At 42.4% G+C, this 14,683-nt stretch overlaps 2 protein-coding genes across 9 annotated transcripts in view; both read left to right on the forward strand.

Annotated features, from left to right (window-relative positions):
- Positions 1-4,859, forward strand: part of LOC110496546 (phosphoprotein associated with glycosphingolipid-enriched microdomains 1) — an 81,029-nt gene extending 76,170 nt beyond the window's left edge. For all 8 annotated transcript variants that reach the window (XM_036953276.2, XM_036953275.2, XM_036953278.2 and 5 more), the window contains one exon: positions 343-4,859. In XM_036953276.2, coding sequence (XP_036809171.1) covers positions 343-702 — 360 coding nt within the window. In that variant the 3' untranslated portion in view covers positions 703-4,859. The remainder of the gene's footprint in view (positions 1-342) is intronic.
- A 3,199-nt stretch (positions 4,860-8,058) lies between these two features.
- LOC110496545 (zinc finger protein 704) overlaps positions 8,059-14,683 on the forward strand; it is a 111,695-nt gene continuing 105,070 nt past the window's right edge. The window contains exons 1-2 of the mRNA XM_036953282.2: positions 8,059-8,679; positions 12,550-12,770. Of these exons, the coding sequence (XP_036809177.1) occupies positions 8,422-8,679; positions 12,550-12,770 (479 nt within the window). The 5' untranslated portion in view covers positions 8,059-8,421. The remainder of the gene's footprint in view (positions 8,680-12,549; positions 12,771-14,683) is intronic.

Raw genomic sequence — 14,683 nt, forward strand, 5'->3', positions numbered from 1 at the left:
TGTGGCCTTCCACTGAACTCATTCCCCTATTGTCCTGATGCTTATTTAGGAATCACTTGAAAAAGAGATGTTAGTCTAACTGTGACTTCCCTGGTTGAATAAAGGATGCATAAATCAAATAGTCCTTCGATGCTCACTCTGACTGCTTTCTTTCTCTCTTTCTCTCGCTCTTTCTTTCCTTCTCTCTCTCTCTCTTTCTTTCTCTCTTTCTCTCGCTCTTTCTTTCTTTCCTTCTCTCTCTCTCACTCTCTCTCTCGCTCTTTCGTTCTCTCTCTCTCGCTCTTTCTTTCTTTCTCTCTTACTCTTGCTCTCTCTCACTCTCTCATCCCTCTTTCTCTCCAGCTGTCAGACATGTACTCCACAGTGAGGAAGACACACCTAGACGTGGAGGAGAAGGAGAGTGACTACAGCAGCATCGCTGAGATCAAAGGTCTGGTCCCTGAGTCGTCCTCCAGTGATCTCTACGCTACTGTCAGGGACATCTACCCCCAGCTCGGAGAGGGGGAGTCAGACCCACAGGGACCCTCTGGGGACCTCCAGGAGTCCCCTGCAGATAGCATCGACCCGGGCTACGAGAACATCTGCCTCACTAAGACTGGTAATGGAGAGGACTTGGGGCTGAGGAACCAGGTTCAGGAGCCAGACTATGAGAGTGTAGGTGAGCTGGGCCTGGGGTTGAACAGGGAGAGTTCCCGTCTCTAACTGGGTAGTAAAGCTACAGTGCGGGGCCTAAACCTGAGCCTCTGGGGCCTCACCCTCAACCCCAGCAGTTAGCCTAACTCCTAGCCTCACCCTCAACCCCAGCAGTTAGCCTAACTAATAGGCTCACCCTCAACCCCAGCAGTTAGCCTAACTTAATAGTCTCACCCTCAACCCCAGCAGTTAGCCTAACTCCTAGCTTCACTCTCAACCCCAGCCATTAGCCTAACTCCTAGCCTCACCCTCAACCCCAGCAGTTAGCCTAACTAATAGTCTCACCCTCAACCCCAGCAGTTAGCCTAACTAATAGTCTCACCCTCAACCCCAGCAGTTAGCCTAACTAATAGTCTCACCCTCAACCCCAACCATTAGCCTCACCCTCAACCTCAGCAGTTAGCCTAACTAATAGTCTCACTCTCAACCCCAGCAGTTAGCCTAACTAATAGTCTCACCCTCAACCCCAGCAGTTAGCCTAACTAATAGTCTCACCCTCAACCCCAGCCATTAGCCTAACTCCTAGCCTCACCCTCAACCCCAGCAGTTAGCTTAACTAATAGTCTCACCCTCAACCCCAGCAGTTAGCCTAACTAATAGTCTCACCCTCAACCCCAGCAGTTAGCCTAACTAATAGTCTCACCCTCAACCCCAGCCATTAGCCTAACTAATAGTCTCACCCTCAACCCCAGCAGTTAGCCTAACTAATAGTATCACCCTCAACCCCAGCCATTAGCCTAACTAATAGTCTCACCCTCAACCCCAGCCATTAGCCTAACTCCTAGCCTCACCCTCAACCCCAGCCATTAGCCTAACTCCTAGCCTCACCCTCAACCCCAGCCATTAGCCTAACTCCTAGCCTCACCCTCAACCCCAGCCATTAGCCTAACTCCTAGCCTCACCCTCAACCCCAGCCATTAGCCTAACTCCTAGCCTCACCCTCAACCCCAGCCATTAGCCTAACTCCTAGCCTCACCCTCAACCCCAGCCATTAGCCTAACTCCTAGCCTCAGACTCAACCCCAGCCATTAGCCTAACTCCTAGCCTCACCCTCAACCCCATCCATTAGCCTAACTAATAGTCTCACCCTCAATTAGCCTAACTCCTAGCCTCAGACTCAACCCCAGCCATTAGCCTAACTCCTAGCCTCAGACTCAACCCCAGCCATTAGCCTAACTCCTGACCTCACACTCAATGCTAACCATTAGCCTAACTCCTAGCTTCACCCTCAACCCCCGCCATTAGCCTCACTACTAGCCTCAACTTTACCCAGCAGCCCTGATGACAGGAACACCACCTCAGGGCTCTGAACTTCAACCTTCAACCCTACTGCCCATCATCACCAATTCAGTGTTTCTGCCCACTACCCCCTCAGTGCAGTTTGGGTGTGCCCACAGCCCAGCGATATTTGACTGAATTAGCTATAATCTTAACTCTCCATCAATTCATGGGGCCCTTAAATTACAATGTACGCACTCTGGGTGCTATCAAATCAGTATCTGAACTATGAAATCACCGTCCGTTTTCAAGTTATTGGCGTCCGTCCACTTTGTGATGTCGCTTCTCACTCTGTATCATGGTGCACATCACATCACTGAAGATTGAAGGTTAGCTACATTATCAACGACTGCTATCAATGTGGGAAGGAAGGCCAATATTTCTACATTATCCATCACCATCATAATTATTTCCTCAGACTATAAAATAGTACATTTCTAAACATTTCTAACCAGTCATTACGAATTCAGTTCATTTTACAAGGCTGGTGACAAGCTGACTGGCCAGTGACACTTTGTCAGTGCCTTGTGATTGAAAACCAATGAGTTTTTGTGCCATAATGTCGTTCTATAAGGCACTTCTAAAGGTATGAGTAGAATGTTTCCCCACAATGTAATGTCACTGTTTATATAATCTGTTCTCCCTTCCTAGTGCAACATTTCATTCAGAACATCATGATAAATCAGAGATATGATAGATATGTGTACTTACATACTATTGTGAAATAAGTAGCCTCAAGTCAGGCAGTTTAGACGGCTGAACTCTAAATGGGACGGCTTGTTTTAGTTTCAAAAACATTTTTGATTTGATTTACATGTCAACTTTTTTTTATTTTTTAAATCAAATTCCTATTTATTTGAAGATGGTGGATCATTGTGTGATTAAGGGATATCAGGAAGTGTGTTTGTTCATGAGGGAAACTTGAAAAGGTTTTGTTCTGTACATAGGATAAACACATGAATACGTGGGTTACCATGGTAATAAAGTAGTAAAGGTACTCATGAATAATCCAGACTTTTTAAAAAGGACTTATTCATTCAAACAAAAGACGAACAATGGTGAGACCATATCTATCAATGTTGTTGTGATTTCTTGTGTGAATTGTTCAACTCAGTTGTTGTTTTCTCTATATTTCTTCCCATGATTCAAAATGTATTTAAAAGACTTATATTCGCTCAATGTGACAATATGCAACAGCAAAACGGTGTGTTAATGCAGCTGTATTGATCAAGGTGTATAATATGTTTGTATGGCGTGTTTATGCTTACCCTGTAGGTACGCAAACTATTGATACGGTGGAAAAGGATTTGAAAGCACAAAGTGTGAAAAAACATTATGCTACTGCTTCTGTACAGAGCTTATAGCAACAACAACAGCATCATACATACATATAACCCATCATGTGCACAATTATAATATCAATCAATATCAATAACTTAACTATTTGAACAAGCACTATTAAGGTAGCATGTGCTGATGACATGCTAACCGAGGGTTGTATAAAGTTAGAGTACCATTTCATGAAGTCGGTTCATGTATGAATTTGCAAATGGTAAAGTATATTTTGTAGTATGTATGCATGTGATTTGGACTGCTTAATAGTGGCTATAAAAAAACATAGAGTACAGTAAAACCATGATGTCATTTTAAGGGAATACATTTAGGCTAGCTGTAAGTATGCCCCTTACTCAGAGAGTGACCTAACTATTGTTGAAAATATAGTGATTGATTGAATGGTGGCGTATGACTGTTTGGGAGTTCTGTATTCTGTTTTAATAGGTCACCATCTCATTGGTTATTTTGTTCTGTTGTTTTATTCAAGTATGGTACATTGTGTTGGTACAGGTGTTTTAAAACAGAAAAGTCAAAGTTGGTACTTTTTATTTTTTTAAAGAAAAGTGAATGAATATTGTTGTTTGGTGTTTATTTTCAAACTAACTGAGTAAGTTGTGACTAAATAACTAGCTATTGCAATGATGATATCTGCATTTGACAGTTAAACAATAATACTATCTTACTTTTCCTCCCATTTCTCTGTTATCTCAATATTGCACATTATTGGTGTATGCAGAGTGAGTGAGTGGATTTCATTACACATGCATGAGCTTGAATGAGCTTCTTGACGACAAACCAAGCGCCCAGGTTGACTGATATTATATTCACAAATGAAATCCAGTAAGGAGAGAAAGGACAGTTCCCACTAAATTAGCAACAATTGATAGACACATTAAAGATGCTATACATTTCAGATGTCCTTTAAAGCAAGGGCCCTGCATATGAGGTTTTACACACATTTTATAGAGTGTAATTGTCATTTCATTAATGTTAAATCGCAAAAACATGACCTTTTAATGACCATTGTTCTCCCCAACAGATTCCAGATGAGTTCATGTAGCAGGAAATGCTTTCATTTAAACCTAATGGTGTCTATGGAAATGCCATAAAAGGCTTTTAACAAACGATCTGTCAAATAGGAACATTAGTGCCAAATCTCACAACCAAAGGTACCACACACAGACGAGCGTACGTCTGGCATGGAGAGGAAGCCCATCATAGCACCCTCTCATGCAGCCCACTCTCTAATAATGAAACAATACATTCTCAACAAGCAGCAGAGAATTCCTTACTATTGTCTTTCATCATGGACCCTGTGTCCCAAATGGCACCCTATTGTCTCCATAGGTCACTACTTTTGAACAGTCAAAAGTATTGCACTAATAAATACTATAGGTATAGGGAAAAGGGTGCCATTTGGGATGCATACAGAGCCATGCTTTCTTTGACAGTTATGTGCACATCTGTCATAAGATTCTATCTGGTTTCCTGTGTATGCATGAAAATATTTTATGACCATAATTTGAAAATATTAAAAGATGTATAACAAGTAAGTGTGTATTTTTTATTCATGAAGATAGCTTGCAGGGGGAGAATGGTGTTTTATACATTTAATCTGGAACATTGATTAGCTACTTGCAACAGTATTGCATTAATTCATTGAAAGTCTAGTTTATCATGTTAGCAGTTAAACAGGCTCGCATGGACCATTTGTGTTAGGCCTACCCTCTGACCAAAAGAGGGAAAATGAATATTAGGTAGCACTAATTTCACAGTATGTCTACTCCAATGTTTCAGCACTGAGCTAATTTCATGTCTGCTGAGTGAAACTTGAAAGTTGTGAAAATTCTGTGCAACTTCCAGCGCGTTTACTGTGAACACAGGCAGTGGTCACGCTTTAAGTTAGTTATAACAGTGGCAATGTAGGCTACTGTGGCTATTGGATCATAATGTAGGCTTACCAGAGTGGCCTACCATCAAAAACAATGGAGAACATGCATCCCATAACATTTTAACATGCAAATAACTGGTATATCATTCAGCCTACAGACAATGTGTGGTGTTCAATGTAGGCCCACATTCCATGAGACTTTTGAAAAAAGCATACAGGGCTTGACATGAACCTATTTATCCACCTGTCCTTCAGACAAGGACGTGACTGAAAATGTTGTTTGATGCAAGAAACCACTTTACAAAATAAATAGCGTTATTATTCCCATACCATTATTACAGAATCAGACAAATTACTGTATGCTACCCTCTGCTTATTGGCTACTTAGCTTATTAAAGCCTGCCTCAAAATACAACACTGCCCCTTTAAGACAAAAAAAAGCTCTTTACCTGACTCGCTTTTCAAATATGTCTAGTTTTGTGCTCTTGTAGGAAGCAATCATTCCCATATTGCTAAAACAAGCACATCTACTCACGACCGCTCATGCTGCAAACACAGTCCAGTTCAAAGTAAATGGCACAGATCCATATACGGCAATGGTCTATTCTTGCATATAACCAACCCTCCTGCAACTCAAATTGTTTATGCTGCACCGGTCTGTGTAGACTATGGGCTGAGTAGTGTGTAATACTACCAAAAGAACCAGGCACCATTTTTACTACTATCAGATATTCTCTGTAGGTGGCTACTTAGCATACCCAGTTAACACAGTGCCTTAAAATAAAGTGCAACCAATTATTGTTTTATACTGAACAGAAATATTAAGGCAACAATTTACAAGATTTTGCTTAGTTACAGTTCATATAAGGAAATCAGTCAATTGAAATAAATGAATTAGGCCCTAATCTATGGATTTCACATGACTGGGCTGGGGCGCAGCCATGGGTGGGCCTGGGAGGGCATAGGCCCACCCACTTGGGAGCAGGGCCCAGCCAATCAGAAATATTTGAGGTGACCATGATGATAGAGAGATTCTGACGCATTTTTCTGATAGTAATCATCAAATTACATATTTGATGCCTTATAAATCCAGGAGCAATGATTTTTAGGTAAATGGCCTTCATAGCTCCTAAAATAAAACGTTGTGGGCTAATAGAAGTGAACATAATAATAGTAGGCTTATATTTGGTTTCAAACTATAAGCTTTATGCTTGAAATTACCATAATAACCCTGGCTTCTCAACTAGTCTTACTGAGCCTGGCTGGTCTAAGTGTTTCTTTCCGCTACATTCCCATATTTTTATCCTCTCCCCTACCCCTCCCATTTCGTTTTCTCTTCTATCCATCGTTGCGTCATTGTTTTGAATGGAGACAAAACTTGTGTTATACAGACAAAATACTCGATTGACCGCTGTAACAATGGAAATACATGTCCATAAAGATGGAAGGCAGGCGACATCAGGTGGGACCATTCTAGCCAATGATTGGGCAGATACGCGTTTGAACAACATGTCATAGAGATAGATAGAGGACTCATCTTTGTTTATGTGTTATTATAGCGTCTGCGACGCTTTAAAATCTCAATTTTAAAGTAGTCAATTTTCTTCATTGGATAATTGCTCCCAATTTATGGGAATCCCGACCCAGTTGACCACTTTAAGATGATAGAAGCCCTCAATGCCAATGTCAAATATATGTTAAATCCATGAGGAGTCCCCTATAAAGTATATATTTTTTTTTAAGGTGCTGAAATGCCACGTGCGTCCATTTTTACCAGTGTATTCTTAACTTCTTGGCGCACCTAACCATTACGAAACGTATATTACATCAAATAACCTCACGTAGAAAACGAGCAATTACAATTTTTGATGACCAAATTTGACACTCTCCCTTCCATTGACCTCTATACAAAAAAAATCCAAAATTCCTGGGTTCATTTTTTGTGGAGAGATTTTGAAACGTCGCTTCCTGTCTGATGGAGCGTCCTCTCCAACTCCCATTACCTTTTGTTGGAGGGAAATTGAGGGAGTTTTATTAACCTGAACCCCGGTGCACCGGTATATGGCCCGTGACGTGAACAGACAAAAGCGGTGAGGGAGGAGCGCCTTTTTCAAATCGAACAGTAACCTAATCTGCGCTGCTCGGTCATGTTGTCAACAAGGCAGCATGGTGCATCATTCAGGAACATACATCTCTTTTCCATACGAATTATGTTAACATTTTTGTTAACATAGTTTTCATCGGGAAGGTTTATAAAGCGTTTTTAGCAAGAGCAATCATTTTTGCATGGTAAAACAGAGTCCTACTCATTACTCCACGTGCTTAATCAAGCCTGGGCTACGTCACCTTTGTTTTGAGCGACTTTTACATGGGTTTTGAAGGGGCATCTGGATCGCGCCCAGGAGATACCCCGGTTCCAAAACGAATGCAATCACTTTTCACCCGGTTTAAACTCATTCACTGGGGTAACCCGGGCCAGATAATCGAATCCCTTCACTGACAGAAAAATGTGCGTAGCCCAGTGGAGGCGTGTGCTGGGTCGACCAATGGGAGCTCGAGTCAACCGCGAGACCGCACATGTTTACAGGCAGCAATCCGCCGGTAGAGGCGCTGGCTCTTGGCAGTCGGCTACGGACTGGATTATCTAGAATATGGATCCGGAGTTACTGTACGCGGCTATTTCAGCAAATTTCACCCTGTCAGACGGCAAACCGGTGTAAAATATGTGTGTGAAACTTAAATAATTTTTCATGTAGATCACAATTAATATCTTTGTTTGTGTACTGGCGAAGCCCTTTTGTTCGGATGAAAATGTACTGTACAAATGTCATTGTCGGTCCTTAAATACATTTCCGTGTTTTTGTGCTCTCTTACGAGTTTAGAGGGAACAGTCAGGAAAACAAACAGGTCGAACGAAGAAATATCAGTAACCGGTCTGTTGAAGAGGTTATTTCACGGGGAATGGCTTGTTTTCATGCATTTGTTAATCCATGCATGTAGCTTTTTCTACACATATTCGTGCTTTTGAATATCGTTCGTTTTGACCCGTGCTAGCAGCAGAGTATGTTGCCGCTTTCTAACATTTGGTTAGGGTTTATGGAGCACGTAGTCTATCCGCTGCGGTGTTGTGTTTTTCATGTCAGTGTTTATCAATTCTAACTCGACGTCCATAGATATACATTGACCGCATTCCGCTTTAATTTCGGTGCTATAAATTGATCGCTATGCATACGAGGCGGTTGGTGAAGCGTTCAATCCTGGGGAGCCGGGTGTATGCGCCGAGTCCGACTGGGGACGGGGCTCCGTTGACAGGACTGGTACAGGCTGTCAAGCAGGAAAACAGAGACGTTTCAACCGGACCTCGGCGTAACGTCTACACGGTACTAATGCAAGACGGAAGCCTGAAAGAATTCTCCGAGGACGAGATAGCCGTGGGCTTCAACCAAACGACGGCGAAAGGACCGCTCAAATCCAGCTTGAAGGTCTGTTTGTGTGTGTGACCGGGAAGCCTGCAGTTGTTGTGCAGCGGTGTTTTGCAGCGTTTAACTGCTTCGTGCACAGACGGAGAAAGAGCGTGCTATTGCATCCATTGCCCGCCGCTGCAACCGGGTATTACAAGCTATATTAATGGTAGGCAGACAGTCACACACCCAGAATAATCCAGATGAGATTTATATTGTAGTGCAGAACTACAGATTGAATAATAACAATGCACTGTCAAAATATGTATAATTAAATACAGGACAAAGGTGTTCCCATTGAATGCTTGATTATGATAGGGCCCTATCTGCGCAGTGTTTTTCTGACCCATTGACTGTAGATTTGACCCAGTGGGTAGGTGGCAGACGCAAACACGCTCTGCAGCGTTTTGGACCGATCATTGATGTAATAAAACATCACAGATTGTACACAATGAATCAGTCGCATATGACACTGGCAATTCATGCATATTAACCGTCATATTGCATTGAATATGTCATTATAATGTAGGAATTCATGTAATAACAGTAGTTGCATTTATTTTATTGTGTAGGGGAGGGGGTAGTATGTAGTCATTAGCTAAGCTATTTGTTTCATTCATGTCACACTTGTGTCCTTGCTGCTACTGAAGAAAACAATTGACTTTAGGCTAAATAACCGGCGTAGAATAGTAGATATCATATTATTATGCCACACTGGATGGTACATTGTGTTCCTAAATATCAACATGTATTCCTTCCTGTTATGAGAGTGACCTCATTGCCTGCCTTTAAAAGTTCCAGCTTGATGGTGTCGCATGGTTTCACAACAAAGATGGTCTGGTGAGGCTGCCTGCTTGGTGGTCCCTTATAAAAACCGCTCCTATGATGAGAGGGGAATGCATGTGACTGTGTTGGATAATGTAGCCTATTAATACGTATTGGGGGTTTGATCCAAGCAATGGGGTCATAGTTCAGTGACTCGAATGGGAAAACAGGCATATGGATACAGTTTCAAAACAGCAAATGTAAACATCTTCATAAAGGCATGACAGAAATGCAAGATGTCATAGCATGGGTATTCATAGGACACAACCATGTTTTATAAACAAACCCATTCTATTATGCATAGTCAGAATGCAAATAGTGGTCAAGTACAGTTCCATAAAGAGAAATGTAAGTAGTACGTCTGCATGAAGGCACGACAGAAATGCAGGATGCCATAGCCAGCGCCTCCTAGCAACCACATTTGATAAACAAGCCATAATAACCATTCCATTTATAGTCCGATTGTAATTTTTAAGTAATAGTTCTCTAACAGAATGGTAGCTTCCCTCAGCACTGCTCAATCTTCTAAAAGTAGAAAGACAAGACATGGATAGAATCAGGGGACGGAGGAGAGTAGGGGTCAGAGAATGGAGGGGGGAGAGGCTGGCGGGGGGAGAGGCTGGCGGGACAAGAGGAAGGGGTGAGAGGCTGGCCGGAGGATAGGAACGGGTGTGAGAGATGTTTAACTGAAGAGGTTCACATCTCCTAGCAAGCAGTTGCTGTAGCAGCTGTAGTAACAAAGCATGGCTTGGAGAGAGAAGGGCACGGCTTGGAGAAGAATCTGGAGCTCTGGCAAGGTGCCCAGAATGCCAAATGAGCACCATTCACTTTAGAGGAAGGAGGAGTGGATGGAGGGAAAAGGGGATGGAGGGGAGGTGGGAGAATGCCACTTGTTGTTATAAAGGAAGGAGGTATAGCATTGACCGACTGACTGCCATTTTATGCGGCTCCCACACAGACAAAGGCATGTGTTGTTTTCAGTTGATTTGACATCAGACATCCTAACTGAAGCTAACTGACTGACTCTTTGTTCATCAGCACATTGCTCCTCATTGGTTGGTTGGCCAACATTTGCCTGCATGTCATACGACGGGGCCAGGTTTAGATTCCTTCATGATGGATAGATGAGTAATCAGATGGGAGAGAGAGAGTCCGGTTTGGTTGGCTTGTGCTTTGCCAAAATCATTCACCAGGCAGTGTAGCCAAGGCAAGGCCTCCCCTTGCTTTGAGGGAAGGATCATGGATCCTGCCATCAGAGGGCTGTGTTGGTGAATGGAGAGCACTAATCAATATCCCGACTGTTGCATTTGGCTATTGTAAGCTGCAGTGACGTGATGGTTCAGAGAATGAGATGAACATGGCTAACTAGGCTACATCACCTGACACATTGAGTGTTTTAAACCAATCAACTACTTCATGACCGTGCCCCTGATCTCCTCTTGTTTACTGTGTAGCCATACATATCAATGGAAGTTAAACTGTAATAACATTGCATGTTTATTTTACTACAATAATATTGAATGCTCTGGCTGGCTATATAAGCAAAATATGTATTTTCTTTATCCTGGAGCGAAGCCCTCCCCATTAGGTTAATTCACATCCTTCTATGTACATATAACCTGTAATCCATGTAAATCTCCCGAATTCTACAAATATATATATTTTTGAAATATTATTATTAAAATCTTTAATAGCACTGTTTGATGATTTTTTTTTATCCGAATACATTTGATAATATATAGCCTAATCTTTGAACAATGCATCACATGAGTTGAACACAAATACCATTAGGATGAAACCAAGTATTCCTTGACTCCTGAGCTATTGTCAATTTATGATGCATGAAAACTTCTTTACCTTTGGCCTAATAGAGATGAAAAACCTCATGCCTAAAGCAAGAACATTAATTTTGTGTGTGTGTGTGGTGTGTACAGCATGGTAGCTTGTTAAACTTACATTATTAATCTCCTGAATTTAGGAGCTGCGAGACAGTTACCCCACATTGAAAACTCGTATGACACGTGCAACTCAACTTACATTTTATGGTCGATTTGGCTAGCTCTGCAATTTCCTGCCATGCATGAAATATCATAATTCATAGGGCTGTAAAAGGAAGCGATGGAGATTGTTTTGGTTATAGTCAAATAACGGGTCTAGGTAACAGTTAATCTTTCTCTTAGTTCAGATAATCCATCTTGTTGTTTCACTCAAGTCCTGTTTTCAGAAAGGCTTTCTCGCTTGTTAAATGTTTGCTCAGCCAGGTATTTATAGATTATAATCCATATTTTACCTCATTAATCTAAGCCAACTGTTCAAAACTGTGTCTGATCGACTGACTGGGTGTTTCCTGTAGTTTTCTCTTCAGTTGAGAACTGATCGTGTTTGTGTGTTTTGGAGATGAGGATCTCCATCCCACTGTAAATCTGTATGGGCATATTGTCCTTCAACGCTCTGTTGGTGCAGTTAGCCATGTGTATCTCTCTCTCTCCCTGCCCTTTCCGATTGTGTGTGTGTATATGTGTGTGTTCACCGTGCATGTCTGGATGGTTGACGTCTTTATTTAAGGTGTGCCCAAAAACAAGTGTGCACGGCATGCTACACACACGCAATCTGTTGCCGTCCCGAGTTATTTTGTGTGTGTGCTGCTTCGCTTCACATGATTGTTTCCACGGGGTAGTGGTTTACAGAATGTCAGGGGAGATGCTAGCTTGTGCAAAAGGGAATGGCTGTTATCACCACCGGGGCACTGCAGCAACGAGCAGCCACCTTCAGGGGCTTTCTCACACAAACAAAGAGAGTCCGGACTTTGACATATTTGAAAGTCAAACACCCTCCACTGGTAGCATACATCCTGTTGGTGTTAGCTCAACGCTAGCAGCACTAGCAAACTGTCTGTACATGTGAGTATTTGCTAGAATGACAAAGGAGAGACTGGAAGGCAAATATGTAGTGAGATTTCGCATCTTTATTTTATTTCCACATACAAACCCTCTTAGGTTCTTGCCTCCCAGAGTCCCAGTCTTTACTCTTCTGTATTGATCCAGTCATATCTGTTGTCCTCTGCAGCAGAGCTCCAGTAACGGCCGGGGGGACGGGACTCCACACCAGGGCCAGAACGGGGAGGCCAACTCCCTGAGCCCAGATGCGGTGGAGGGGGAGCGGGCAGTGGATGGCAGGAGGACAGGGCGCACCTTGGAGGGTCCTGAGAGGGACCACACCCGCTCTGTCTCCCTGCTGGACCAGAAACGTAAAGTGGTGTCATCCAGCATCGATGTGCCCCATGCCAGGTAAGACAGACAGTGTGTATGTGTGTTATTGGGTGTTTGGGCCGATGGTCCGTGTGTTTCTGTTTGGTGTGTGTAAAAGTATTGCTTCCGTGTCTTCCTTACTGAGTTCGAACCAGGGACCCTCTGAACCCGTCAACACTTTTCAATCATTGCGCCACAACTGCTACATCGCTAGCCATTTCACATAGGTGTGTGTGTGTGTGGTGTGTTATGGGATTGGTTTTTGGTTAGTTTCTTTGTGCTACATATATGTGATATACACTGAGTGGACAAAACATTAAGAACACTTCCTTATATTGACGTGCACCCCCCTCAATTTGGGGCATAGACTGTACAAGTTGTTAAAAGAGTTCCACAGGGATGCTGACCCATGTTGACTCCAATGCTTCCCACAGTTGTCAAGTTGGCTGGATGTCCGTTGGGTGGTGGACCATTCGTGATACACACGAGAAACTGTTGAGCCTGAGAAACCCAGCAGCTTTGCAGTTTTTGACACTCAAACCGGTGCTACCATACCCTGTTCAAAGGCACTTAAATATTTTGTCTTGCCCATTCACCCTCCCTCTGAATGGCACACATACACAATCCATGTCTCAAGGCTTACAAATCCTTCTTTAACCTGTCTCCTCCCCTTCATCTACACTGATTGAAGTGGATTCAACAGTGACATCATTTAGGGATCATAGCTTTTACCTAGATTCACTGGGTCAGTCTGTCATGGAAAGAGCAGGTGTTCTTAATGTTTCGTACACTCAGTGTACTTAGGTGTGGTACAATGGATCGATGACGATGGACTGAAATTCAAATCTGATCTGTTAAAAACTATATGATCCGTCGCCTTTAAAGTGCTTTAACAGGAACCAAGAGGTTTGCATATGGCTTTAATATATATGACCATGTAGGCATTACACTGCTGTGATTCAATAAGTCTACTACAATCAAATAGTCATAATAAAGAAAATAAGCACATTTTTCCACCACTGGTCTGTTTCCACCAAACAGACTTGTTGCAGATAAGTCTGTGCGCGATGACGTAGTGCACACAACATGTTTTCATGTACCAAATTAAAGTTGAATGTGTTTCCATCGTATTTTCGACTCTACTGCTAGTTTTGTCACAAAAACTGTTGCATTAAATAGACAATGTGCTCTGGTCTTGACATCTGCACTCTAGCCAACAGCTTTGCAGATACAGTGCAGGTAGGCTAGTCTACATGATGAGATTATTATGGAGAAGAGCCAGAATAGTTTTATTTGTCAAACAGCAGTCAAGCATCGGTCATCATGTCACCAGAATAAGACCCTCAATATTTTTGGAAAATCTTCATCAAGCTCATCACCCTGTGAAGTTCATCCTAATTTATTTAATCTGTTGCCTAATCAACTGCATGGCTTCCCGAGTCGTAATGGGAGGACCACACAACATACACTGTACACTACCTGTCAAAAGTTTTAGAACACCTACTCATTCAAGGGTTTTTCTTTCTTTTTTTTACAATTTTCTACATTGTAGAATAATAATGAAGACATCAAAACTATGAAATAACACAACACTCATGTAGTAACCAAAATAGTGTTAAACAAATCAAAATGTATTTTATATTTGAGATTCTTCAAATAGCCACCCTTTGCCTTGATGACAGCTTTGCACACTCTTGGCATTTGCTCAATCAGCTTCACCTGAAATACTTTTCCAACATTCTTGAAGGAGTTCCCACAAATGCTGAGCACTTGTTGGCTGTTTTTCCTTCACTCTGCGGTCCAACTCATCCCAAACCATCTCAATTGGGTTGAGGTTGGGTGATAGTGGAGGCCAGGTCATCTGATGCAGCCCTTCCTCACTCTCCTTCTTGGTAAAATAGCCCTTACACTGCCTGGAGGTGTGTTGGGTCATTGTCCTGTTGAAAAATAAA

This window comes from Oncorhynchus mykiss, chromosome 18, assembly GCF_057628025.1.
Source record: "Oncorhynchus mykiss isolate SJ-2025 chromosome 18, ASM5762802v1, whole genome shotgun sequence".
In the NCBI taxonomy this organism is placed as follows: domain Eukaryota; kingdom Metazoa; phylum Chordata; class Actinopteri; order Salmoniformes; family Salmonidae; genus Oncorhynchus; species Oncorhynchus mykiss.